General features: G+C 40.8%; 2 protein-coding genes across 3 annotated transcripts in view; both read right to left on the minus strand.

Moving 5' to 3' along the window:
- Positions 1-549: 549 nt before the first annotated feature.
- LOC135327877 (uncharacterized) lies at positions 550-13,375 on the minus strand. Its single transcript, XM_064509043.1, has 3 exons — positions 13,282-13,375; positions 11,617-12,009; positions 550-1,078 (listed from the first exon to the last, which is right to left on the minus strand). The coding sequence occupies exons 1-3, from the start codon at positions 13,334-13,336 to the stop codon at positions 819-821; spliced, it is 708 nt and encodes a 235-aa protein (XP_064365113.1). The 5' UTR covers positions 13,337-13,375; the 3' UTR covers positions 550-818.
- A 726-nt stretch (positions 13,376-14,101) lies between these two features.
- The window catches only part of PTPRR (protein tyrosine phosphatase receptor type R), a 157,416-nt gene continuing 143,714 nt past the window's right edge, over positions 14,102-27,803 (minus strand). For both annotated transcript variants that reach the window (XM_064509054.1, XM_026100408.2), the window contains 3 exons: positions 26,947-27,104; positions 22,866-22,979; positions 14,102-15,329 (listed from right to left, as the gene is read on the minus strand). In XM_064509054.1, the coding sequence (XP_064365124.1) occupies positions 15,236-15,329; positions 22,866-22,979; positions 26,947-27,104 (366 nt within the window). In that variant the 3' untranslated portion in view covers positions 14,102-15,235. The remainder of the gene's footprint in view (positions 15,330-22,865; positions 22,980-26,946; positions 27,105-27,803) is intronic.

Raw genomic sequence — 27,803 nt, forward strand, 5'->3', positions numbered from 1 at the left:
TCTAAACCACCATGTGTTGAGAGCTATAAAGAGACCAACAATGTCCTGTGGACTTCAGCTCTGACTGCCTGTGCGCATTTTGGAGGTGATAACAGATTCACTCTCAAATCACTTAATTGTGCCTTGCCTACACAAAGAGAAGGCTGGAAGCTGACGGGGAGATGCTTGATGCCCACAGTTAGCTTCCTCTGTGGATAGGACTGGCCTCCCTATGCCCCTTCTCTGCCGTGGCTTTTCTTGGTTGGACTCTAGAACAGGGCATAAATGAAGAAGGAGCTGCATGCCTTCTGCTGTGCCGGGCAGCCAGTATAACAGCTGACCAGGGTTGAGGCCCGGGTTCCTCGTGAGTGCAAGTTAAAGCATTCAGGTTTCAGTTGCTTTGCATGCAGATTTCACTTCATCACGTATCCTAAATGAGGTCATAAAATATCCTATGTTTCTTAAAGCATAGGTAAAGCTAGAACCTCACTCATGCAACAAGCCAATGGCAGACACGAAGACACTGGGAGTAGATACCCAGGCTCCCATGTCTCCTGCTAGATCCATGATCTTTCCACTGCACCTCACATATCCTGAGCATTTCCCCTTTTGGGTCAGAGATTTTTCACAACACATCGTGCATGCTGGGATTGTGCTGTAGAGAAAAGGCAGAATTTCTCTGCAGCTGCAGTTTTAGCAAAGGGCATTATCAAAATGAACAAAGTCTCTAATTAAAATAAAGAACAAAGCTCAATCCCCTAGCTTTTTTTAGTCCACCAAACGTCCACCTGTAATATCTATCCGGTTCCACAGAGTGGAGCAGGCTTAATGTAAATCAATCAATAATTCCTCTGCCTTACCTCCTCCGTAGTGCTAGAGTATTGAAGAGTAGTTGTTGGAATCCAGGGTTTCTCTGTTACTGCCGATTTCAAGTCAAAATAGAGATTTTCAATGACATTTTTACTGAAGTGTTCAGTTACATTTCTGATGAATGTCTGCGTGCTACTCTTAAGCACACTTTCAGGCCTAGATGTAATAGCATTAAAAGGGGAGGATGTAATTATCGTACTCCACACAGAAGTTTCTGCATCTTGAAGATCTAAGACAAATAAAGGAAAATAATTAAAATCACCTTTACATTTTTATCATCAATTCTTTAGATGCTAATCAATGTGGCTGATATGACTCCTAAGTAGTTTAAGTGCACCCTTGAGTTCTCTAATTTTTATTTTCAGTGCAAACAGGTATTTTGCATCAAGATCAAACTTTGTGCAAAACAAAAGCATCAAAAAAAATTTCCCTGACCATTCATACCATTTCTTTTAAATGTAAGTCATCATTGATTCCAAAATGAAGAGGAAGGGTAGCACAATGTTTTAGCTCATAACTTTTTCACTTACGTGGCTCCATCAAACAGCATACAATTTCAGCATTGTATGGTCAAAAAAAAGCCCTACTTGTAAGTGCCCTGGCCAGATTCTCATATCCCTTTTGTTGGTGTAAATGCAATATTACTTTATTCAAGTTAATGAAGTTCCTTGTGTCCACATGGGACATTCCTCTCGCGTTTTTAAAGCAGTAGAGACCATACTGACGCTTGGCTGATGTCTTTCCAAGGTTCAGCTAACAATCGTATCAGTCAACTGAAGTGTCTGCAAATCTAACTGTGGATTTGCTTTTTTAGTCACGTATCCTTCAGAGAATGCCAAAGTTGCAATCAGAGTGCAGGAAAGATTTTACTACACATTTTTCCTCCCCATTTTCATGGCTCTTCCTCCCCATTGGTATGTATTTAATATCCTTTCTTTGTGGCTGTGAGGGCAGGGTTCAAGTCGTGGTGGCCTCTACATCTGGTAGCATCACATTTCAGCTAAGCAATTGGAACTGCTCACTGGCTCCTTCTCCTTACAGAAAGCTGCCCTGCCATTGCTGGAGCACAGCTAGTGTGTATTGGCTCACAGCCCAAGATACTTTGTCTGTCCTTGAACTGGGGTCTCCAGCATGACAGAACCTTGTTTTGCTGCTGAGCCACTGGGCTGGTTGCCATTTATAACAATTTTAGCTCACAAGCCCTCTAAAAAAGAATTTAATGACTGGGTTAAATTGCAGCAGAAGCTTCCAAATGTAATTACTTGGCCTGCAATTATGATGTCTTAGCTGGCCAACCTGTGATTACTTCTTACCCAAAGGATCAGTGGGTGAGCTCCATGAAGTCAATATTATCTTTTTTTTTGTATATATGTAAATATATACATTAATTTGTTTATTTAATGAAACTTGCAGTACTCTCCATCCAGAAGTAAAAATGAGATAGTAAGCCCTTGTAAGTGACACTTTCATGAAAGCATTTCCTGTTCTCAACGGCGCAGTGTGTTCACCTGGTATGCAGCTTTGGGTCCTCTTGAAAAAGATTTGTTTGGCGGGGGGGGGGGGAGGAGGGGGATGTTACTCACATTAAACATTTCCCTTCCTTTTATCTAACTTTGCTTCTCTGGGAATAAAAATGTCCCAGTGTTCATTTCATTACAAAAAATGTTGATCGCATTTTTTTCCAAATCAAGGCACTGAAAACAATACTACGGATATAAGTCTGCCCTCTCTAACACCGATGTAAAGGATATTGCCTAACGCTCAGGTCTGCTCCAACACTGCACGACCATCCTTGTGTTGCAGCAGCATTTGCAGACTCCCCTGCAGAGTGCCGGTTGCGCAAAGTCTGCGGTGGTGCTACCTCACACACCTTCACAGCCCCCATCAAAAGCAAGAGAAAGACTCTGGCAGGGGCAGCTTCATGCTCCAGCTGTCATCAGCTGCTCAGGCAAACCCTTTGGCTGACAGAAGTTCAGACTCACTCACTCTAAACTGCGTGTAAGTTGCTGTTCCTAGGGATCTCCTATTAGTTGGGGGTCTCTGGAAGCCTGCAGTAGCCAACTGGAGATGCTAGCCGCAAGGACTTGGACAGAATTTAAGCCTGCTGGCCCTGTGCCTCTCAGGTATCTCCAAGTCCATCAGGGAGTAGGCTACCGCTAGAAACACAGCTAAAAAATGTACACCTGGGTGGTCAGCAGCTGTTTAGGAAAAAAGGCCACTCCATTAGGTGCCTAAATATAGATTTACACACCCAACTTAAAAACACATTAAAAAAAAATCTTGGCTTTATTTACAGACAAATAGCAGTGATTCCAACAGGAAGACGTTTGCATTCCAGGACCAATTGTGTTTTAGGAAAGCGGCTGCTCCATAAAAGGGAAGCGGGTGCTGCCAGCGACACTGACAGGACTCTGCAGCCAGGGGGTAGCCAGTGTTCCCAGTGCAGCAGCCAAGAGGAGACGCCGTCCCCACTGGAAATGGTTTTCAGCAATGTTCCCCCAGCATTAGCAGATATTATGACTGAGCACTCAGTCACAGCACAGCCCAACAGCTCTTGTCAAGCTCAATGCTACCCTGGGTTTCCCGCCAAAGGATCTTTCCAGTCAAAGACTGACAACAGTCTTTTACCTGTGACGTATGGATGGAAATGGCTTGTGCATGGCAGTATGCCATACTGGACAAAAAGGGTCCATATCTGTCCACACTTCAAGAAAAGCAGGATCCAGGTTTATCCTATCTCTCTAAGGAAAGCCACCATAGTCCTAGCCCGAGAGCTCACATCCTTTCTTAAATAGCAGGCTTTTATAGAAGAAAACTGCATATTATAGGACCCAAACAAACAAGCTTCTACATATCTTGCATTCCACATTAGTATCTCTTTTTAAAGAAGGAAAGCTCAGCTCCTATCTGGACATCAGTAAAGAATACAGAAATCTCCACAGTGGGATTTTTCAGAAGTGCTTAATGTCGTTCTTTCAGTCTCTTTGGAAATCAATCATAAAACTCGTCATGGGAACGGAATTACAGAACTGACACTGACATTGATCACTAGTGGCTGAATGATACATAGTGTGTGAACATACCATTATAATCATCAGTAACACACCCAGGAGAAATTATGACTTATGACTAAGCGCACATTTCATCCATGGTGCGCACTGCAGACTGTATCCATCTGCACAACAGCAGGCCATTTACAAGAAAAGGAAATCCGTAAGTTTTGCATATATGAGGAGCAAGAACACTGCTTGTGGATCACTGCTTCGTTGTCAAATCCTACAGTGGAGCTTTCAACCTCAGACGAGCTGCCACGGTGCAGCTTTCTGAATTTCCTGGCTTCTTACCATTCTGCCTACCCAGTTAGAGCACAGACAGCTTCAGAAAACAGGCTGAAGTGCTGGTGAAATGTATATGAATCAGTTATCTACTGTAGAAGAAAAAATACTGTGTAAGACTGGATTTCACTTGCTCACAGTGAGTTTGTAAATTAAAAGGGATTGTTTTAAGGAGATGTCTGTATATGCAGGAAAAATGAATTATCTTTTTTGATATCTAACTTGTAAATAGACTGCAAATAATTAAAAAATTAAAAATCATGCTTTAGATTTCTGTTGTGCATGAGTGTGACAGCAGAACAAAATCTGCTAAGTGGCCTTTCTTTCCATGCAAATGTAGAGTTTTTAAGATCCGCAAAATATATGTTACTTTAGAAAAATGTCTTCATTATCTGAGATGTTGCAGAGGTTAGTGATGTTTGTATCTCATGTCACAGAGGTAAAATGGCTCCAAACTTCAGTCTCATCCCAAATTGCTTTTTTAACCTGCTTGTTTTCGAAATGCTGAAGTAGCCACCTGAAGACTCCTTCAGCATCAGTGCTAGCAGAACATCCCAGGTAACCATACTGCTCCTACCTACAGCTTAGCTCTACCAGGTCCAGTTCTGATAGTTCAGATAATCCCAGCTCACTCTGACGTGGACACCTGGTTTCTGTCACTGAAAGCTTTGTAGACTTCATTAACTACATGGATTAGATCTCTACTGAAGAGAGCTTAGAAATGTAGCTACTGTGTAGACACCTATGGCTTGATTCAGTTTCCTAAATATAGGTATGTAGTGCTATCCGAAATGCTCTAAGCAATTGAGACATCTGCTAAAGGCTTACATAGGAACTAACTGTGGGAGATCTATATCCCAGCTATATCCTCCCCCTTCTGGGTAGATAATCAGAGGTCAGGTGGGATATTCTGGAGCATCTCAAATGGCAGAAAGCACCTATGCTGAGGTAGCTAAATCAGGCCCTTCCTTTAGACACCTGCTTTTAGACACCCGGAAGCTGAAGCCTACTCCAGCCTCCACATAGAGATCCATACAAATTAAAGGGAGAGGACTTATTCATGAGAATTATCAGTATAGTTGCCTGGAACTGTCATCTTTGTTTCCACTTGCAGCAGAAGATGAAATAATACAACAGAACTAGTCATCCTCTTGGTCGCTTTGGGGAGCTGCTCATATCGCTACATTTTTCCCCATGAAAGTAGCCTACCTATGTTTGTTCTGCACCTTCTGTGCTATGGCTTGCTGAGACTTTTAAAATATACCAAAATAAAAGACCTGGGCTACAGTGCAGGTTTTTCCATTTCTTTTTACAAACTGTAAAAACACATTTATCTTTGGGGTCCTCTCAGTATAGTATTGGATAGTGTACAAAGACTTGTAATTACATCCCAGGATCTGAGATTGATTCCTTTCTTATTCCAGGCACAGCTGAGCAAAAGTGGTCAGCCATTTATTGTTAAGATCAAAGAAAGAAGATTCAAGTCATTTTTAATATTTAATGGATTCACATAGATGTTAGCGAGCTCTTTTACTTACAAAACCCTCTAAAATAATAATTTAGGGAGATCAAAATAGGTTTGTCTGAATGGTTTTTAGGAAAAAACAATTTGCGGTCAACTCAAAATTGCCAGTGGAAAGAAAATAATGATTCTCACAGTTCTAATTTATCCTGGAAAAATGTGTAAAGGCTGCATGTAAAAAGAAAAAAAAAAAAAAAGCTGTGAACCTGTGGGTGTGGTTCACTTTATCTAATACTGAAGTCATTACTAATATTGAAGGTGTGGACAGAGATATCCATTAAGGCCTAGAGATGTTAACATGATTGCAGAAATAAGTAATAGTTTCTCTGAACAAGATCACATGGAATGTGCTGGCTCTTTATTCCGTGATGGAGGAGAAGCAGAATATTTTGGGATGAGAATACTTTTTCGTGGTCTTTGAGCTAACATGATGAAAGCCAAGTGACTAGAGCCATTCCACATCAGAGGGGAAGGGCTTTATGGTCTTACACAAAACCCCAAACTTTTTTAGACTAATCAAAGAAAACCACTAGACACATTTATTTTTTCTTCAGAGCATGTTATATCCTATTGTTATGCTTGATGCCTACAATGCTGCCCCTTGAAACTCCTGGAATTTGGCAATTTTGACTAAGTTATCATATTATGATTTTTAAATGATCTTTAATTAACTTTTTTCATCATTTTAGCTATCTCTAGTATATGTAATTTAAAAAAATCCTTCAGATAATATCAACATGCCTAGATGGAAAACTTCTTTAGCTCTGTATATACATCAGAAACACTTTGTGTCTTGTTAGGAGCTAATGGCTATTTTCAGGTCACTGAATCTGACATCTAATGCATGCTTAGACATCTCCTATAATTAAAAAAAAAGCTTCCGTTAGGCACTTCAGTGTATATTTAATAAAATTTAAAAGTGGCCGTTGTTCCTGTCTGTGGACTGTTAGGTAGACAGCGGTTGCTAGTAGAGGCTGGGCTCATGACTGTTTTGATCTCAAGACATCGTAGTAGACACATGATCTGTACTGGTTCATGGTGAGTGCCCCAAGCATGTCCCTAAGTACCCTGTAGATAGCAATGAGTAATTTAGCTGCAGGACTTCTGGTAGGAAGGGAAAGCAAAAGGGTGCACAGCAGATGGCAAAGTTGCATCTATTTCTACTTAAACATAGATGTAAAAGTGGGGGTTAAGATTCTATGTTTATATTCATTAAAAGTAAAATCTCTGGAATTAAAGGACTCAGAGAAGGAAGCAAGGGGACCTGCACTTAATGAACACCAGACATCAGTCCCTTTGGACTACTGAGTGCCTCTTGTGGTTAATTAACTACTGCAACATCGCCCATCTTGTGCCCCTCACAGTCTGGACCACCTTCCATCCCAGCTGCTCCCTTCCCCCAGGAAGATGGAGAAAAACCTCTGTAAAAAGGGATGGGGAAAGATGCAGGCTGCCCGACAAAGCTTGGAGTTGCAACTTTTACTTTGTCTGGGTGAAAAGGAAGGAAGGAAGGGGAAAAGAAACAGAGAGCCAACAAGATATTTTGACATCTGGGACAAGATGTCTGTTGGTTCCCCGCTCTCACTGCCCTCCTCACCATACTTCTTAGGCTTCTCCTGCACAAAAGATAGAATTGCTCCCTCTTGGAGAGGACGCTCTCCCCTCCTACCCTGAGCTGGGTGAGATACAAAGCTGGCTGGGCAACAACGATGGTGGTGTTGTAGGCAATCCGCTGCCATTTCTGTGCTTCTGCCACATTTTTGTGCTCTTCCCATTTCCCAAGAAGAGTGCTGGGAAGATGCACACCTCTTCCCCTGCCATGGCCCTGTGTAGGCATGGTCCAGAGTGGGCCTCAGCCCTCTGAGTATGCACTGCTCTGGTCTCGTCTGCACCCCATCTCACCCACTGAAGTTGACAGAAGTGTCAGCAATGGGACATAACACCACTAAGCTCAGGCTCAAATATAAAGTAGGCAGAATGAAAATGGGATAAGGGGAAGAGAGTAAGCCATGTGAAAGGTAGGTGATGAGAAAGAGCAGATGGAGGGCCAGAGACTGGGGTAGAAAAGGAAGAAACACTGTAAAGGTAACAGTCTGGATGTCAGATAGCACATGGGTCTTTTGCTTATATGTAGTATCTAGTGTTTTGTCTATTTCAGACTGCAGACAAAACAAAAGATAAAAAGATGCTATATTTGTTGTAGATCCCACTATGCTTCTTAAGTACCTGGCACATAAGAGTAAGCAATAACGCCACTCTCTTTTGCAAAGTCGGGAAACTTCTGAACGGGGTTTAGTCATGAACTCCTCAGTTCTGAGGAAAAAAAGAGAGTTTTGCAGCTACAAGCACTTCAAGAGATATCCCTATTATTTATCATAGGGTAGGAGGGAAATGCAATGCAGAGCATATTACAAAACAGCTCATGGCTGTTTCTGTGTCCAGACTGCTCTACAGGCTGCATGATAATCTCTAGATCTGAGTGAATAATGACAGCAAATGGCTTGCACTTATGTCTGTCTATTTGAGATCATTCTCCATTTATCTCAGTGAATAATTGTTGGTTTGCAGCACTTTTGAGGTTTTGGGGAATATTCAGGGTACCACATGGCATTGCCTCTGTTCTCTAACTGTATGTTTTACCCAAACTAAGGCACCCAGAACGAAAGAGGCTTTTAAGAAAGTGACATTAGCATTAGTGCTAGCAGTGTGCTGGGTGATTTCCAGACACACAAGAGGAGATGGGGCTTGTCCCACAATTGTTATTTGCAGGCAATAATTTTTGCCATGTTTTCAGTCATACTGATGATCTTTGCCCCTTCCAAACATTGTCTGTGCTTTATAATGGCTATGTAAGCTACTGTGTGTAACATTCCTATAGGAGCCTGAGAATCCTTAAGTATGCTGAGTCTCCACATGCAAAACCATGCTTTATCTAGGTCTTGTACTGTTTCTATGAGAATAGTTCAAACTGCTTGCTGATTATCTAATTTAAGACTGCCTCAAATAATGTAAGCTTAAGTTAAGCTTCTTAAAGGTTTCCCTGCTAGTCCCCCTCTGTGTACATGCAATATTTACTTCACCTCTGGCCCAGACGTATCAGTCTTCCAACAAGTGGAAGTTTTCCTTTCTTGTGAAGTCCCTATTTTGCTCCCTAGACCTGTTTGCTTTCCTCCATTCCAAGTGCCATCCACTCCCTCATCATCCTGCCTTCCATCCTTTCAGCTCCCCCATGTTTTCCTCCTCCCTCTTTCCATTCCTCTACCTTCTGCTGGTTCCTAGACTTACAGATGCCCTGATCCCAACAGCCAGATAGTCCACTGCAGCAGCCAGCCAGGCCACTTTGGTTGGACTCTAGAACAGCGAAGTGTTGCTCAGTAGAGTTAACATTGTTGAATGGTGTCTTGAAACATTGCTCTTATAGATGGCTTGCTTGGTTCAATGTTTCAGAATTTGCACCCTTGAAAAGAGGGCCTTAGACTATTCCTCTCTGTCCAGGATATCCTACTGAATTTGATGAAAACTGAAGTCTCAGCACCTTCAGAGGAGCTCAGTACCTTGCCAAACTTGGCCCTGCTTCATGTTAGTTCTGTAGCTGCCAGAATAAAGCCTGGCTTTTGTGTGAGGACTGCCTGTTGTTGGATTTAGAGTGATCTCTGATTCAACAGAAATGGGATATGTATTTAAAACGATCTGACTTTCACAAAGAGTAAGGTAGGTGAGGATTGTAGCAAAAAAATTTATATTAAAACACATCTCAGAAGGCCTATTTGAAACCCTAATCCAAGCTCAAACCTTCCCCAAGTTCAGAACAATCACATTTGGCATTTGAATTAGGTTCACTGTAAAACGTAGTTGCAGTTGTTACGTTTGGAGCTTGTACTGTATCTGAGCTGATAAGATGATTGGGATGCAATTCAGTGAGTTACTTCTTTGCCAAAATCTCACTACTTTTTGTGAACACTGTGAAAACAAAAGGTAAATTACACTAAAATAGGCTGTTATTCAGGAGTAGAAAAACTTGCAGCTATTTCAGCTCCGAAGACTGCTCAGTTTTTACTATCTTATATAAATATAGACCAAATATGTTATTTTAGGCTGATCCACTCCAGCTTTCACTGAAATCAGACAGATGTGCTTGGAAGACTAATTTTAGGCATTCGACACTGAAAATATTGACATGTGTGTAGACCTCAAAACTAGGACTGTGGGCACTAGTTTTCTTCTGTAGTACTTACTACTATATGTATTTTAAAAAATGCATATCTCTGTGCTACTTTAAGTCTTCATGAGCTTCTTATACAGCTGGCATTCTTAGGCATTTAAGTACATCATAATGTACTGTTGATTTCTCAGGAGAGCTTCCCAGAGATGTCAGAAGAGAGATGATTGACACAGTCAAATGCTTAAAAGGGGATCTACAGGCCTGTCTACAGAGAGAATTTCAGGAAAATTAAGGTAAATTGATTAAAAGAGTGAGCACAGTAAATAAAGGGGAAGGTGCTTTACAACCCCATGACAATTGTCTTACTTGGTATTCATTGGTCTTAAACTGTTCCTCCTCTGAGGATAATTAAGAAACTTACTTTGACTCCATTAGGCCACACTTTATCCAGCTAGCTAAAGAAAATAACACCGCCTGGGTACTTCACCTTAACTATTCATGGTGTCTTTGAATAAACAAGCCATACCTGCCCTAGATGCAGGATTTCAAATAATTTTGGTCTTTTTAATCCCTAAAATATATGGGAGAGCATCTTGCCCAATTTTCCATTCCTTGATTCTTCAGGCAGCCCTTTCAGACCTCTAGACAGGTGAGTAGTCCTGCCCCCTGTGAGCAGATTCTTGCAAATGCAGATTTGTCCACCAAATTGGTACCCGACCTTACAAGGAATGGGAGGATCAGCTGCCAGTTATGCCTAAAACACTCTCAGGTTAGAAGTAGCATGGAAGTGATTTTAAACTTCCTGAAAACTTGGTTGTATGTAAAAGGATAGGATCATAAAGCCTTTTTAAAAAATCCTGTAAAGACAAGAATAAATTGTGTGTTCCCCCCAAAAAGCTTAACTGTGCAGATTGTTCTTATTTACCTTGAAGAACCATTTAAAAGTGTGCAAGTAGAATACCAACCGGATTGCCATGAAGGATGAACAAAAAGGACAACAGGCAAAGAGCTGTTAAGAAGTATTCAAAACATTCTACCTACCCTTTTCTTTTATGGGTGCATGTAAACATATCACTGCATAGGTGTATTAAGGCATCCAGAAGTGTATGCACAGATCCATACATCTTAAAGTGTTATTGCAAGCATTTCTGAGATTTTTGCTTCAGTTCATTATTCTGAGAATTTTGAATGTTCTCATATATATTCCACCCAAGAGCAGAGTGACACTGTGCAAACGCTCAAATGTGTAAGCCATATGGCCATCTTAATCATGCATTTGGGTTAACTAGAGAAATGATTGTGCATGAATTTGATTTTCAGATGCCTTTTTGCTCTTGGCAGATTGGAAGTGAATTTGTATGATAAAATGAATGGGGAGGAGAAGGACTTGTATCAGTCCATATTTGTAAAAACTACTGGGAATTAGTACCCACAATTCTGTTTAAAAGGGAAAAAAGGAAGTGATGCAAAAATGGTGAGATGAGCTTATACATAAGCACTTTGATTCAAAGACTGGGAGTAGAGAAGAGAAGGGACATCTTGAAAATATAAATTGGCATAAAAAACCCACCAACTCTCAGAAAATCAGCTCTCATCTCAGCTGTTCTGTTTATGGTTCTTTAACGGCTTTTGGCTGTGAAATATGTCTTTCTATATGAATAAAATATCATCATTCTTAACACTTGACCGTAAAAGAGACATGGTTGTTACCAAAACTTCTAGGATACTTCTTTAAAGGAGTAGCTCACCTTGCTTGGAGCACAGATTTACATAGACAAGTTTTCCCGTCTCGCTGGCTCCTAGCTGCATCCATGAATGAAGGTATTTCTTACTCTGCTTGGCCATTACCTTCTGACCTTGCTTCGTGAGAAAGAGCGAGCTGTTGGCCACCTTCAGGAGCCCGTCCTCCTCTTGGCAAGTCCACCTGACTGCCTTGGGGCAATCAACGATGATGCTGCGAGATGACAGGGCAGAGCGTGTAGAGATGCTCAGGCACTGGCCAGATTTAACATGGAGGAGCCTGTCATCTGCTGTCCACCTCCACTGCTGGTTGAGATGGGTCATATTGCACTTTTCCATAATGACTCCTTTCTTTTCTGAAAGACACTGCTGTTTCTGGACATGGATAATCAGAAACCCTTCTGGAAGAGGAAAATTCCAAAAAAATGAAATAGATCACATGTGGTTGTTTAAAAAAACAGCAAATTCTTTATGATTTAAAATATATCAGCAAATAAATAGCTCTTCCGCTTTCTAAGTGGTGAACTTTTCATGAACTTTCCACATGTCGAACCTATTAAAAAACTCCTACAACCCACATGATGCAAGTGCTGGTTCATGGTAACGTAAAGAGTGAGAATACAAAAAGCAACCTATGGTTGGTAAAGGTCACCTTGACCTTCACTATATATAAAAAGGAAGAAAAAAATGAACTGGATTTAAAAGAAAGCCAAGAACTATTGACTTTAAGTCCATTTCTAAAAACCCCATTTCCCCTGCTTGAAAGCATATAGAGATCGACAAGAGCTCTCTGTCTTTTTTTAGTTATAAGACACAGTATTTTTACAGTATAACTCACTGTCTGGAAATTGTTTTATTAAAACTCATAGTGTTTGTGAAGAAAAAATATAAGAAGACATTCCCAAATCTGTGCACCTCTCAATGTCTGTGCTTTTACAAGAAAGGAGGCTCTTCACTGATAGGAAGTACATCTACCTTACTGGATTTACTCCAGTCTCCCTAGCTGCTAGTTTTGGGACCATCCTAATTCACACCAGTGCCACTACACTTACACATTTACCTGAAACACTAAAATGAACAGAACGAGAACCCATTCACCAAAAAACCCCAATGTTACCAGCACAAAATACGTGCGTGTTAAAGAATACAGACTCCGATATTTCACATGCAGTCTCACAGCCACTTTTTATTTAAGCTTTTCTCATTTTATAATTCACTTACTCTAACATTTCCAGCTTCATTAGCTACAAAGTGCTAAAAAACCCATGTATTTCCCTTGGTTTAATTCCACCCCGCCAGTTTTTACAGAACTGGGCATTTTCTAATTAAGCATTACAGAAAGCTCCTGACTCTGGGAATTTCACCGAATACGAATTAAAAAATAATAATCTCTCCTTCGAAGAGCTTGTCCCAAACCTTAGCTCCTGGACTGTCTAGTAGGATACCGTCTTAAAAAAAGAAGTAGTATATCCAGCATATAACGGGACAGTTTATTTTCCTGTGGAAAGAAATCTAAACAGAACTGGCTATGTCGGCCCTGCCCCCCCGTTCCTCTTGTATAAACTCAATCAAAGAAGAGACTCGGTTTTTGTACGTCCCCCGCCACCCTGGAGGGCTCTGCTCGGTGGCAGAAAGCGTAATACAGTGGAGAAGAAGTGGGGAGAGACACTTACCTGAGATTGTCAAAGCAAGACAGGTAAAAACCAGGACGTGAAATAAGGACTCCATTTTCCATCTAGCAACTCCCCATGCTTCTCTTAAAAAAAACACCTCAGATAAGTGAAGCGAAGGCTAGGAAGGAAATGTGCCTTCACAGGGGGAAAAAGTCAGTGACGAGCACTTCCTTCTATTCAATTGTTTTGGGGAGTTTTACACCACTTTGTCCTTTCATATGATTCTTCAGAATTTACTAGTTGCTTTATTTTGGAAAAATACAAGCAAAAGAGAGGTTTTCAAACACTCAGCTCACTAAAAAACAATGATTCAACATGTGAACACTGGACTAAAAGTCTAAAGAAAAGGGACTGTAATTCTGTGTAATTGGTTGTCTGTGAAAAACAGCAAGTATGCAGGTGATCGGGGTTGTGCTGAATAAGTACATACTGTGTTATCCAGGGAACACATACACAATTTCTGTAATTACACCTAATCAAGCAAAATCTCAATATTGATATTTCTAATTCCACAAGTTCTAAAAACCAAGTCGAGAGGGGGTGGAGAAGGGGAAGAGGAGGAGGCAAAGCTCTGAGTCTGTACCAGGTCTTAGACAAACTCCCCCTGAGGGATCAAGTGATGTTGACTTTGCCTTCCCATCAGGTGATCCGCTCTGCTCAGTGTCAGCGGGAGTTTGTTGATGTCCTCTGCAGTGGCACTCCAATGGTCTGAAGCCATGATGGAGCTACCCAAATCGTACTGGGCTATGCCTGCTTACGGGGGTACAAGAGTGTGTGGGGCCTTAACTACCCTAGGAAAAAAAATACAGACTTCAATAAATATTTTATATCAAGTAATTTATTAGCAGTATGAAGCAAAGTCAACATCACTGCATTAAAAACTTGTTATACCCTGTGAACAGACCTCCCAGTGCTTGCTGTAAGTCATAATGCCAACTTCTTACTTCTCTTAAGGAAAAAATTCTTGCTGAATGGTAAATGAAACATTCATAGCAGCATTTTCCTTTTTGTATAACCTATCATGGAACAGTTCATATCACTAAAGGCATCCATCTCTGTTGAAAGAGACAGAGCAGTTAAACATAAGCAAAAAATCCCCTATTAATAAAAGACAGACAAATATTTAAAATCCTTACCATTTAATATATGCTACAAAGTTTCTTTTAAAAGTAAAATGACTTACACAATTTACAAATACACTGGATTTCGGTCTGTAGCAGAAGCATCTTCTAAGACAATCAACAGTATAGGGTAAATACATATACACTGAATAACAGACATTGTGCTCTGTAACTGCTTGGTAAGACCTACAGTAAATATACATTTAATAGTTAATAGTATGAAGAACATATATTTCCATATAAAATATTAACTGCTTTTGAATATTTTCAAAAACAAGACTTTTAATTTTTTATTATCTCATCTTCTTTTTCTTTTTTTAATCCATAATTGAACACTTGCAATTTTAGCAGCAAGAATATTATGTGGCCAAGAAACAAGCCTACCACATAATCAGTAATAGCACTTTACAGTACAGTTGACAGTCCATTCACAAGACAGAGTTTGCAAACGTTAAAGCATTTATACACTTGATAAACATTTCTTCTTTAAAAGTTCCAATGTCCATCTGACTGCAGCAGTAGCATATACATACATTCCATATGGCAGATACCAGTATTACAGAATTAAACCCACCTTTAGATATATATGTGAAATCCATGTGTAGTTTCAGTACAGTACCTTCTTTATAACTCATTTCTGGGAAGCTCACAATACATTCATTTACAGTAAGGGTCCAGCAATCTTTATACTTTTGCCAAACTCTCCACAATCCTTTCAGAAGCTGGCTTCAAAGCCTCTCTTCCCACTGCAGTAAACTCCTTGAAGAAGCTGCTGGTAGGTAATGAAACAAATTACCTCAGGAGACCGACATTCTGTTTTACCCTCCCAGGCTTCACTGGACAGCTTCTGCAGAAAGCCTGCTTTCATACAGACTCAGTGCATGGTGCACAAATTCATACTGTTCACTGGTCTGAACCATTCCACCCCTGAAAAGGAAACACGATAGAATGAAATCCTATTTCTTAAGAATGCAACAACCTCCAACCACTGCAAACTCGATCACCACCAGATAAGTCAAGGCCTTTTCTCAATTTTTGCCTTAAAGTTTGCTTGAGTAAATGAGAGATTTGCCTGAGCGGATGTGCTTTCTTCAAAATTTATGCTATCCAGCACATGCATAGCATGAAGTACCGTTCCTGATTTCGTTAGGGTAAGAACTAGGGAGGAAAACATCTGGCATCTACATTATTAAAACCAACTTTTCAAATTGAACACAGAGTAAATTTTGCTCAGTCACTTGGGCATGGAGGGCCAGATGCACGGAATCAGCATTGCTACCGATGGGGCAAGGCAGTATTCTGAATCTGGCCTTTCATTCTTGTCCTTTACTAAAAATGTAACCTTCCGTGACCCTCAGATCGCATGTACAGAGAACAGCTTTTCCTGTCCTCTTTCTAACGCCTACAATGCATCCTGTCTGAACAGCAGCCACCTAAGAAATTTTACAGCAATGACTCATTTCACACCAACAATACAAAAGAGTGTAACTTGACCATAAAAAGGATTAGTTACAGCCAGTTTGGATTAGATGCCTACATTTAATACATCCCTTTTTTGGGTCAAATTATGAGGATAAAGTCCCACATCTTCAGCACCAACTGCAGTGTGGTAGGAAGGGGAGGATGTCCTACAGGAGTGGGAGCTTAGGCGGCATGATATTTAGCAGGACTGGCACCTTTCAGCTCTGAAATTAGACTGAGACTCTTTCTGACAGTACTTGGATCCTTCGGGCCTCATTTCTCATGGAGTGAGGGCTCAAGTTTACTTAATTCCATTTTTATTATCTCATTTGTCAGCGTATTAAAAGCAACCTGCTCTGCTTCCAGGAACAGTCCATCCTCAATCCATCCTCAGCTTACATTGGAACAGCTAGCTAGCTTTTGGGGGATGAGCGAGTCAATAGCTTTAGTGGCAAGGATGACATTAAGACATGCATTGCATCTGACTTCAGAAGTCAGTGAAGGATTTGGATCCTGAGCAATGGAGAAGCCAGGCATCCCACAGAAGAACATCTGACAGACCCCCATGTGATCACTTCAGACACAAGAGCAACAAAACGGTCTACTGACATACAGAGCTGGGTGAAAGATGGTAAAACTGCCTCAACAAATACTGTCTTAACATTAGAGTTGATCTACAACACAACAGTAAGTTTCTTCTATTTTCCTCAGTGCTACTGGATGGTCAAATGTTAGCAAAAAACATAACTAAAATAATACCTATTTCTATAAGCAAGTGACCAGCTGTCTCTGCTCCTCCAGTGAGCTCAGGCAATTGTAAAACACATTTTAATGAGTGGGACACTCATTATGATCTCTTATTCCTAGGAATTAAATCACAGGTCCAAAAATGGTCTCATCTGGTGCAAAATGCAGCAGCCTCTTAGCTTTGTCAACAAAGACATCAACAAGTTCATGACTCTTGACTGCCTGCTGCCTCTCAGGCACTCGTCTTTGCGCCTGTCTCCTGCCATGGAGATCCAGTAAGAGTCTGAAATGTGAAGGGAGGGCTTTGCTCTGGTCCTCTGTGCCGCCTGGCCTTCTTCCTTCCTCCCACTTCCACTCCCCTGCCCAAGCTGCCCCTTCCCACCCAGTTTCACTCCCTGCTTCCCGCCATGAACCTTCTCCCTAAGGGAGTGCGTTTCCCAGTTTGACATCCGCTGTGTAAAAGGGATGGAGGAAGAGAATGTATCCAGGGAGGAGCACATGGGAGGAAAGGTAGATTAGAACAAGTTTGAGATCTGCCATGCTAGGCTGTTTGCAGGGTGACCCTTGCTCCTGCCTCTTTTGTGATAATCCAGGTCTCTATGACAGTAAAATTCCACTGGAGCATCAGGAGAGGCTGCAGCCAAATTCATCTCCAGAGCTGGCCCTAGGCTGTGCAACTCACTCCCAAAGCAGACAACATGGTCTCCCAAACAAACACACAAAAACTAGAGAGTCTTCTCCTACTCTCTGGGAAGAAAGAAAGAGAAATTGCTGTTGTTATGACCCTTTAGAAATATTTAGGAGATATTGGGATACCACAGGTTAGGTTCTCTGTAAATACTAAGATAGCACAATCTTTGTATTTACACATTATCTGCAAAAAAAGCTATGAAATTTCCATATTCAGCCATGATTCAAAAATACCACACTGAGTAATTCCTGGAATTGCAGATCTTTCATTGAGAATATCTGCTAGTGATGTGTATATAAAGGACTATCTATATAAATCATGTGTGGGATTTATTTTCTCTCTATGGATGTCCTATGGAGCCACCATCAGAACTCAGATCTTGACATTCTGGAACATAAAAGAAGGTATATCTGTATTATCATTCCTTAGTTCTGCTGTTAGCATTTGTTTTCACAAAAAGATGAGTTGGAAATTCAGTGGTTTTTTTTTTTTTTTTTTGCTCTTCGTAGCCCTAATGGTAAAGTTGTCAACATACCTAGACTGAGAACACATCAGAATCATTTTGTTTCAAAATCAATGTTGTTTCAATACTTCAAATAGAACTATAAAAAGGAATATTTTGCAGCTCTGTTCCTTGACTCCAGTTTTAGGTTGGATGCAGAGCTGCCTGCACAGACTCTGCCTGTTTTAACCCTAGAGGTGCACAAGTGCTGCACAGAATCCCCAAGAAGCTGCATAAAAGCCTGGTGGGGGCCAAGTCCAGCATTACTGCATTTGCCCTCTGCAAAGAATCGTAACTAAGATGCTATGCTGCCTTTGAATCCTGTGTCAGCCTACCAGTGCATGTCTCTGTCAGCTTAGGGCGCCCTGCCTCTTGTTCCCATCAGTAAAGAGACTATATGCCTTTTGCCAAGTCTTAAACAGACAGAGATTCAGACAATTTGACCTTGTCAGTCCTACTGTACACGGGATTTATCCCTTTGGTCTTGTGTAAGGGTCATATTTAATAGAAAGGAATTGTCTGTGATCTTAAGACACCGGTTTATGCAAAAGGCTGCATGGAAGAGCATTGCAGGAGGAAATCTGCTCAAGGGGAGGTTTCCTCTCCTGCGTCCCTGCTGCCCAGAAGGGATGTACCCCCAGCTACACCTCCGGGTGTGCAGCATTCATTCATCCTCCGCCAGCCTGCACTGCTGGTCCCTCTGTGAGCCGCTGGGCTCTCTGCTTCCTTGGGGCTCTCCAGGGTGGTGCTGGGAAGAAACAACCCCTGGTGTCCTGAGGGCTTGGGGACTGTAGGCAGGTCTGCCCTGGGGGAGGGGAGGGTCTTGTAGCCTGCCCTCTGGCTTGCTGCTAGTGCAGCTGGACACAGTCTGCTCCAGAATGAATGTGATGCAGGGTTTGTGATTTTTTTTTAACCTAAAGTGATTAGTCAAAACACTTAAACAATGCATTGACGCACACTGGAAACTCTTTTCATCCTGTCTGAGGAGCCAACAGCAAAGTTATCGGACGTCATTCCAAGAATGTGCCTTTAAGGTTAAGAATGTGCAAAGTTTCTCGATATCGGAGTAAATTTTGAAGATGCCTCGCATCAAATGTTTCCTGTTTCTGTTGCAAAACATAAAAAATGAACTGAAAAAATAAAGCTGTGCAGAGCTGAGGGTCTGCCATTCTATGGAGCCATACAGAGCATGGCTGTATCTCCATCCTGGGTCAAGTTTTTGAGTGGATGGTCCATTTCCTCATGTTAGCTCAGCAGAGACAACTGCTGCCAGATCCTTTCACTCCCTACTAACTTCATAACTTACACTGAACAGCTAAGAAGAAGAGGACTTGGAACTCTATTTCAAACACTATATCTCTAGAGGGGCAGTTAGTGATTCTAGGTTTCAGTTCTTGGCTTGCAGACTATTTTTCAGCATAACTTCTGGCCACCATGTGCAATTTGTTTGGATGCTTGCTTGTTTCTCAATGGGCGCACTATGCAACAGGAGTGTTTTGGTAAATCCCTACAGCACCACTTGATCTACAAGGTGAGTGGCTCTAATCCTAATCTATTTTCTTCTCTCTTATTAATTCACTTTGGTAGAAATTAGGCCGTTGGCCCATGTGGCAAAAAGTTCACACACAAGTGGAAACCATCAGCTGTGCTAATTCCACCACTAGGCCTGGCTTTGGATGGTGCAGTTCTGAGCATGAGCAAGACTGGAAGGGAACCAAGTGTAGACAAGCTATCAGAGAAAAAATGATTTAGTGCACCTCTTGGGCAAGCTTCTGGCTTCCAGGTAGTCAGATAAAACCAGCCTTTTCTGCTGAATTCTCTCTTGCTCTGTTTTGTGAGGGCAATCTGAGGTACAAAGGACAAATTGTAGCTCAGCTGCTGACCAGCATTATGAGGAAGAAGTCCGCATCTCTGTTCCTGCTCTGCTCCTGATTGTACCAACACAACTATGGCCAGAGCCAGCTCTTGTGGTAAAGCCTAGAGGGATATTCAGTTCATTTTGTCAGCTTCATGCCACCTGCCAATACTCTCCTGTCAGGACTCAGTCATCAGGCAAAGCTGGCCTCATGGAGCTTTGTGCATGTTATAGTGATGCCTGGCCACTGTATGAACCTGAGATCTGTCTGAACTGGCCGTGGCTGCACTTAGGGGCTTAGGGACTGCTAAGCTCTGCCTTAGCAATCTTTGCTATAAACTAGATGCCAGGTGAGGTAGGCCAATTCTAGAATATAGAAAGAAAAAGTGTTTGGTTACTAAATTTTTCCTAGAAAAATGTCTTTAAAAATTAAAAAATGTATTTTTTATCTCAGGTAATTCCTGAGAAAATGAAGAGCTGAGAAGCCTGTAGCAAGATCTGTGGAGTCTATTTATACAGTCTGAAGCTAGAAAAAATACAGAAATGTACAAATCACAAGACTTTACAATTTTTTAAAACAAGCTTTGTGTCATTGAGATTACTGTGCTGAATGTCTGTATTTGCATCAGACTTCCATTCTTCTTCCAAGTTTATCTGGGATACTAATACTTATAAAAAAGTCCATTAGTCAGACACATTAGACCAAATTCTGTTGTCAGTTATACTGCTGCAAGTTTGGGATCTTTTTGTCTACACCTGAAATAATGACATGAACATTGATGTAGCTGAGAGCAGAGTTTGCTTCCACTTCTCTACATAGAGTGTAAGAGCAAGAAGAAAAAGGTTATCTTATAACAGAAACACTAAGATGAGGAAGAACACTACACACCTTTTTAAACAAGATGAACAGATAATCAGAATGGAGAGTTGGAAATCTGGAGTAGATAATTTAAAGCAGAGGAAGCATTTTTGCCTCAGCTCTTCCATCTTTTTTGTTGCTGAGATCTTAAGTCAGGAGCTCTCCTTGGAGGATTTTACACTCCAGGCTGCTCATGTTGCCCTAAAAGGCTCATACTACAATCTCCAGTATGATGAAGGGATGTGGCTGGGGAAGAGTAGAGGAGGTGATGCATAAACATGGTCAACCACACGGATTCTGCAGTTCTTTGTTCCAGTAGTTTTCAGAACTGAGAGCACATCAAAGGCCTGTATTGCCCCTTTGGCCTGAGCTCCTTTTTCATCATTTGCACACTGCCTACTGGTTGTTTCCATTTAAAGAACAAATGTATGTCAGAAACAGCTGATATACTTGAAAGGAGTATATGTAGCCTGGTGCCTACAGCAGGAGAGGTGCAAGGGCTCTCTATTCTTGGTGCAATCCTGTTTGTTCATACAAAATCCTGTCTCCCTGAGCAGGGAAAGAAAGAAAAGCATAACCAAACCATCAGCTTCCATTGTGCGCAATACCCACATCCTCCTTTCCAACACAAATCTCTCTTCGGCCCTGATTTCACAAAACAAAGCACTCTGCAACAATGTTGGCTTACAGCGTTCCTACTCCCAAGCCCGGCTCCCAAGCTGTGAATTCAATCAGAGAATTGATCTGACTTAAGAACAATTTACAAAAAATGCCTTGCTATTCTCTTAAGCTGGATAAGTTTGCCAGCTCAATTCAAAAGGAGCCCCAGCACAACCAAGGGTGTAGCAATAGCACTAGATTTGGCTCTCTGTTGTGTGAAGAAACTATACACTGAGTAAGTCTTAATGTCCCTATACATCCAGGCTTAAAGATACTCCCTTGTCTCTGGATTGCCCTGTGTTGCTGTGTCCCAGTGGAATGTCAGAGACAGCAGAAAGCTCCAGGAGGGGATGAGGGGAGTGTCAAATGCCTAGCAACTGTAGGGCTGCCATCTCAGGAGAATTTCATTCAGGAAAGTCTCATCCAGTTTCACCGAGAAAACAATATTCCTTAGCCAGGATCTAAATACAAATGCTACTTTGAATACTCAGCTAATGCTTTCATACCAGTCAGCAAAAGTGATGGCAGTGACTTCATGTAAAGCAACACTCAAACTTCTGTGAAATGTCTTTCAAAGTCACTACTGAAAAGGAAGCCAGGCTCAGTCTGTCAGGTCTGGACAAGGAGTGTCCTGGGTGCATCAGGACCTCTCACATTTTCCCCCAGCTGTTACACTCTTTCCGTACCAACTGCCACTCATCCAAAATGACACGTCAGCAACGTAACAGCAGAAACTTCAAAGCCTGAGAGTAACTGCGGTTATGTTTCCTTCCCCCATTCTCTGATATCTGGATGACATAAATACCCCTCAATAAGTTCTTCATCCTTCAAAGACTGTCCCACGCTGATGTAATCCACTGTCAAATGTTAGATCAGCTTTGAATCAACAACTGCAATGTAAGATAGTCAATTCGCAAAGGAAACTCTGGTAACAGCACACTTATTTCAGCTCTGAAACTACTATTGAAACGTGTCATCACAAAGTATACACAAAGACATATCTTTTAACAAAAATCGTTGGAAAAAATATTCCCCTTTCTAATATTCTGCCAGGATATGAATGGAGGACGCTGTGTTTCTTTTGAAAGGGATGATTAGAGCTCCTACTCTAGCTGTACTCCTTATCATGAGCCACCTAACAGAAGGCAGGTCCTTGCTCTGGGTGTTAGTGATATAATCTCTTTGTACAAGAGAAATGCAATGGCTGGAATTCAGGTCCTGAAACAGCCCGAGTATGAAAGGAAAGAACCCTTTGAGTATGCTTAAAAAAGGAAGAGTAGGCTTTACAAAAGCCTTCTATGTTGAACTAGTTTAGCTGCTGCTGATACACAGAGGAAAACTTCCTTTGGAATCAGCAGAACAAGCAGCTCTGCTTTGAATCCACAGGAAAATCCAACACATAGTTATCTGCAATTATTAAGTCTTCCTGTGTGTTAAGACATTTAGCAACTTGAGTATTTAATTTTGATGACTATCAGATTTTTCTAAAGATCTTGACTCCTGCATATTTCTTATCCTTTTGTAACACATTTTAGATACTGTGGCAGCTGCAAGGCACTTTCCAGAAAGATGTGGAAGACTTCTGTTATGTGAGGCTAATGTACAAACATGTGAGACCTAAATTTATCCAGTGTCATTTTAAAGAAACTCACGTTACTTGGCTGATTTATGGTTCTTCTGGAACTCACCTGTCCACTCGTAGCTGGCAGACAATGCTTAATGCATCTACGACTCCCTCTTCCTTCAACTGGTGACAACCAATGGCCGTGGCAATAAAACATCCAGTTCTTCCTATGCCAGCACTGAAAAGAAGGCAAAATTTAACAGGTAAATGGAGCTCAAAGACCAAAGACTTAAGTGGAAAACACTAAATAGATAGGAGAACACTAAAAATATGAAACATGAAGTTGCTAGAACCAACTGTTCCTAGGTACATGACTAGCAAGGGTAACTTCTCAGCTCACTCTCTTAGAGAGAAAGGAAAGGGTACCATACTCCAGTAACGTAACTGCTGTGGGTTATTTGTGAGGCTTGTCCATTTCCAGTCTGTACACAAGTGTGTGGTGAGAACAACAATCCCCTTTTGCACCATGAAGTCCAAACATTCTCTGGCTCAGTCTGAGCGAATTATGGGGATATACACTGAGAAAAGCCTACTTAAAGGCAAAAGACAGTGGGGCTCTATGTTGAAAGCCCTAAAAGCTACCTGTCCCTCTAACCATGAAGGTAAAAAGGACCAAAACCATACTGGTGGAGCTGACCTCCTCTCCTGTGATTCTACAGGAAGGAGAAGGATTTGGTGCTGCAGCTTTCTAGCTTTTCTTGATGCCTGCTTGGAAACTGCCATTTTGGCATTATCTTTACTCCCTGAGCCTCAAGCACCTTGGAGAATCTGGGACTCCTCTTTCTTGCTTCAACTATGTGGAATTCAGTACAATCTCTTCCCCGTCACAGGAAGATGTGGGGCTGATAGTTAAAGCATAGAGTCGGGGCCCAGGTCTACATGCCTGGCCTTAGAGGAAGTATTTAACAATTTGGTGTCTTGCTTTCCCCATCTGTGCAATGGGTTTGCTACGAATTCTACCTGCCTCGTAAGAGCACTGCAAAAGTTATTCAAGTCAATGCCAGGAAGAATACGTTGAGTGCCTCAGGTGTAAGCTGAGTGCAAACTGGTACCAGGACCATGTCCATTTGCTACAGCTGATACAAAGCACTACCTACTCATCAGAGACTGAAAGATAGGAGTACTTCAGGGAATCAAGAACCCTCCCATCTGGAAGTGAAAACTTTCAAGAGGACTCAGCTATACTAAATATATGAAGAAGTCTAAGCCAGACATGAGGGGATAATGAGAAGTAAAACTGGCAGTGTAAGAAAAGATTGAGTGAGCTGAAGCTCCTGAGTTGACAGCTTGTCTCCTGGGACATCAATATCTGTGGGATAAACGTATCCGAAAGGAGAAGGAGGTATTTTATAAAGAGGGATTTGCAGAAAGCAATGTAATGCATACCCTCATTTTCTTCCTCAAAGTACTTTGAAGTCCTTGAAAGTGGGCAAACAAGTTTAAACAAAGCAGATGTAAATGCTATGAACTTGGCCATATTGAAGGGTTCTTTTTTCTTCTTTCTTTTTTTGTGGATTAACTGTTCTTGGACAAGATCTTTACATGTATTAAACAAAGACATTTTTTTAAAAATGAGTCTTCTTCCTCAGCTCAGAATACAAGTCTTACCTTTTTACCCAGCTTTATTTCAGACAGTGCAAGATAAAAATGACACTTGCCTTACACTCCTCTCCTGGCATATCTGGACAATTGGAGGGCTACTTATTTTGAAGTATCTTCAACTACCCAACCTGATAACACTGTATTTCTTTTTTTCCCTTCTTTTTTAGAGGTTTAAGGTATAATAGCTCATTTATAATAGCTCTGATCTGTTAATTTGGAGTGTAGGATATTGGACTGTCAGGCTTTGGGGATTCAGAGATATAGGAAGTGCCCTTTTTCTAGAACACATGCACTAGCTGAGTATAGCTAGTGAGGAAAGAAAAACAAAATTTTCTAGCAGTAAGTATAATAATGTCAAGTTTCTGAGCATGACAATTTTATCCCTCATTCTCATTTAAGAAACGCATGCAAGTCCTCCAATTTATCTGCCAAATTGTTGCTTCTTCTAGGAAGTAGAAAATACCTTTGGTACAAAATACGTGTTGCATTGTGTGCCAGATTCTCAGTCAACTTGGTTTCATTGACTAAATGGGGCTAAATTAGTTTCACATTGGCAGAATCGAATTCAGCGTTTCTAATTTTTCCTTATTCATTCAAGTTAAAGAAAAAAATGCTTTCTCTCTATATTTGGAATCTATTAATTAATACATATATTTGGTCTCAAACCACCTAGTTGCTATTAAACCCAAATTTGTTTTGTAACTACATATCCAAAGGATATGTAAGGAGATATTATGGACATATTTCCAGTTTACCATACGCTTTAAATGAGTGACATGAGAGAGGACCTCGTGTCATTGTACCTTTCCAGTACTATACTGCTATAAAGACTGTTAAGAACTTCAACTTTCTTCCTTTGGAAATCTGCTTCCTTGGCATGCAGGGAGTCAGTTCTGCCGGCTTCAAGGATAAAGAGAAATGTTTACTCTTTTTCCATGTGTCTGCAGAACAGAAACTGCTTTGATAAAAGACGTAGAGTCTTTCTCATATACTATGCCCTGAATGGACTCATTACTGAAGTGTGTGACAGCATTTTATGCTGATGGGCTACAAGAAGACACACACAAAAAAATGAAAAAAAATTTTTTTCCACTTGTATCATAATTCTCAGTCCTAAAAAAATCATTAAAGCACTTCTGCTGCAGATTAAGGGTCTTGCTTGGACATGCACTATAATGTTCCTCTGGAAAGAACTGAGAATTGTGCATTTGCATCTGAGGCCTGAATTTAAAAATTTGCACTGGCTTTATGAGACCTGGATGGCCTCATCCCGCAACTCAGGTTAAAAGAGAGGAAACTATGTGACTAGAAAATGGAGCATGAGTGAGTTCATCCTTTCTGTAGACCACAGGGTAGTAAGTGTACAGATAGCTGAGTTGTCCCTGGAGAACTGTGTTAATTTTAATCATGACTGAGATGTAGCTTGGTCTTTAATCATGAATAAATTCCTGCTCATGATTAAAGACTTTGTTGTCATATTACTCACCTCAGAAAGACACTCCATTCCTCTGAATCCCTCATTATTGAAAATAATGGGAAAAATGGGAATCTCAGTGGCCATCCATGGATTTGTGGATCGTTTAAGAAAACTACAATTTCTGAAAAAAGCAGCTGGATAAAGTTTGGGAGAGTTCCTTATCCATCACATTTTGGTTTTGCTAAATGATGCATAGTTCAAATCTGTCTTCCATTTCTCTAAATCTTCTAAATATGGACTTAAAAAGAAGTGGCTCAAGATAAAAAGTTTTGGTTTTGATGTACTTTTGAAAAAAAAGAAAGTATTATCCCAACTGTAAGAGATGTATCATGATTATGAGAGAAAGCAAGTAGGGAAATACTGATTTCAATTTTTTTTCTGTTTTGCTTCACTTACTTCTTTCAACCAATAAAACAAATCCAGGAGTGTTTCTTACTACTTAGATTACAATGTGGCACAATTAATCAATATAAACCAATAAAATAGTACTTAATTAGAATGATTAGAAGTGCAGTCTCTAGTTCATTGTGATTTGTCTGAATAACACTCTGCTCTTGAGTACTGAATAACACATCGCTCTTGAGAATTAAACCAAGTGCCTTTGTGAAAATGTTCCCAAATTGTAGTACTGATGTGTTTTGGTCTCCATATTTGTACCTGATCCTTGTTGCTCCCTATTGACTTGCTTATGACATTTTAGTCAATTGATCACAGGGGAGAGCGTCTAACTTGAACACATCATTAAGGAACAGGATTATAAAGAAAGGAAACTGTGAAAAAGAAAGAGAAGCAAAATCATTTTTCGAGCTGGTCTTTCAAACACTTACAGAACACATTAGCAGACACCAAGACTGGTTCAGAAACAATTTGGTAGCAACAAGGGAATTCCCTCCAAAACTCAAATCCTTGAATATAAACTGAGAAAGTCAATTGTCATTAAGGGGATCTTTCTATAGGGAACTTTCTTCTTCCCAAAATATGTTCTTAGGTTAGAAGAAGGACAGTTTGATGTGATTATCTGTGGCCTTGCTTTAGGTAGCCATTTAAGAAAATGGTTGCAAATTACCTGCAGTGCACAATTACAGGCCCTCTGCCAGGCGATTCCATCCTGTCCTCTTCTACGTCCAGCATGAGCTGCAAAAGAGGCTGAGCACTGTCCGGGGTTTTGTGGTCTGGCCAGGATGTGTACCAATAGTGTTTCACACTCTGGGACTGACTCCCTTGCTGAAAATAACATGAAGATTTTATATGCACACTTGTAGTCTTTTTATTTCTCTCAATATTATGGTAGAAAGCCAGTAAAAATGTTTAGAGAGATTTAACACACATACATATATATTTTATTAGACTGACTGATACAGTTGAGAAAAACAGGCATGCTTCCAGGGACAGAATTCTAAAAGGAAAATTTACCTGTATTTTCCTACCATATAAGTTCTGTTCTGTCCATCTGACTACTGCCCTTGCTTACTTTGTGGTCAGTTGGAAATCGTCAGAGGCTTCTGCTAGCTCAGCAATGGGATCTAGAGAGATGAGCTTAATTTGGGCCTCTGATTGTTACATGTTTCTGCTGTCTTTTTAAAGACATTATCATAAGGCAACTGATACTAAAATTATAAGAGTATGCAAGGTAAAGGTGCAGAAGAGCTGCCCTACTAAATCAGCTTAACATCCCAGTTCCTCCTGTTATTCTCTCCAACAGAGGCTGCTACCACTTACTTCAACAAGCAAAGGGGGTAAATGTAGGCTAAAGTAATCTGCACACTTCTAATCCGGACAATGTGGCTTCTACTCACTTCTCACTGCCTGGACTGAAATATCGAACAAATTTTCCCAGTTCATTATTTATTGCAATGATCTGTCATGGAATTTAAGAATTATGGAGAAACTCACAAAGGAGCATCTACCCCATTCTGCACAGTT

The sequence above is a fragment of the Dromaius novaehollandiae genome, chromosome 1 (genome assembly GCF_036370855.1).
Source record: "Dromaius novaehollandiae isolate bDroNov1 chromosome 1, bDroNov1.hap1, whole genome shotgun sequence".
NCBI classification, from domain to species: Eukaryota; Metazoa; Chordata; class Aves; order Casuariiformes; family Dromaiidae; genus Dromaius; species Dromaius novaehollandiae.

What these genes read in the sequence shown, in the direction of transcription:
- LOC135327877 (XM_064509043.1), bottom strand. Translation starts at nt 13,336, where the DNA reads ATGGAGTCCTTATTTCACGTCCTGGTTTTTACCTGTCTTGCTTTGACA. An exon ending in TCTTGCTTTGACAATCTCAG is followed by an intron (nt 12,010 to 13,281) that starts GTAAGTGTCTCT and finishes TTCCTCTTCCAG; the next exon opens with AAGGGTTTCTGATTATCCAT. An exon ending in AAATCTGTGCTCCAAGCAAG is followed by an intron (nt 1,079 to 11,616) that starts GTGAGCTACTCC and finishes TATTTGTCTTAG; the next exon opens with ATCTTCAAGATGCAGAAACT.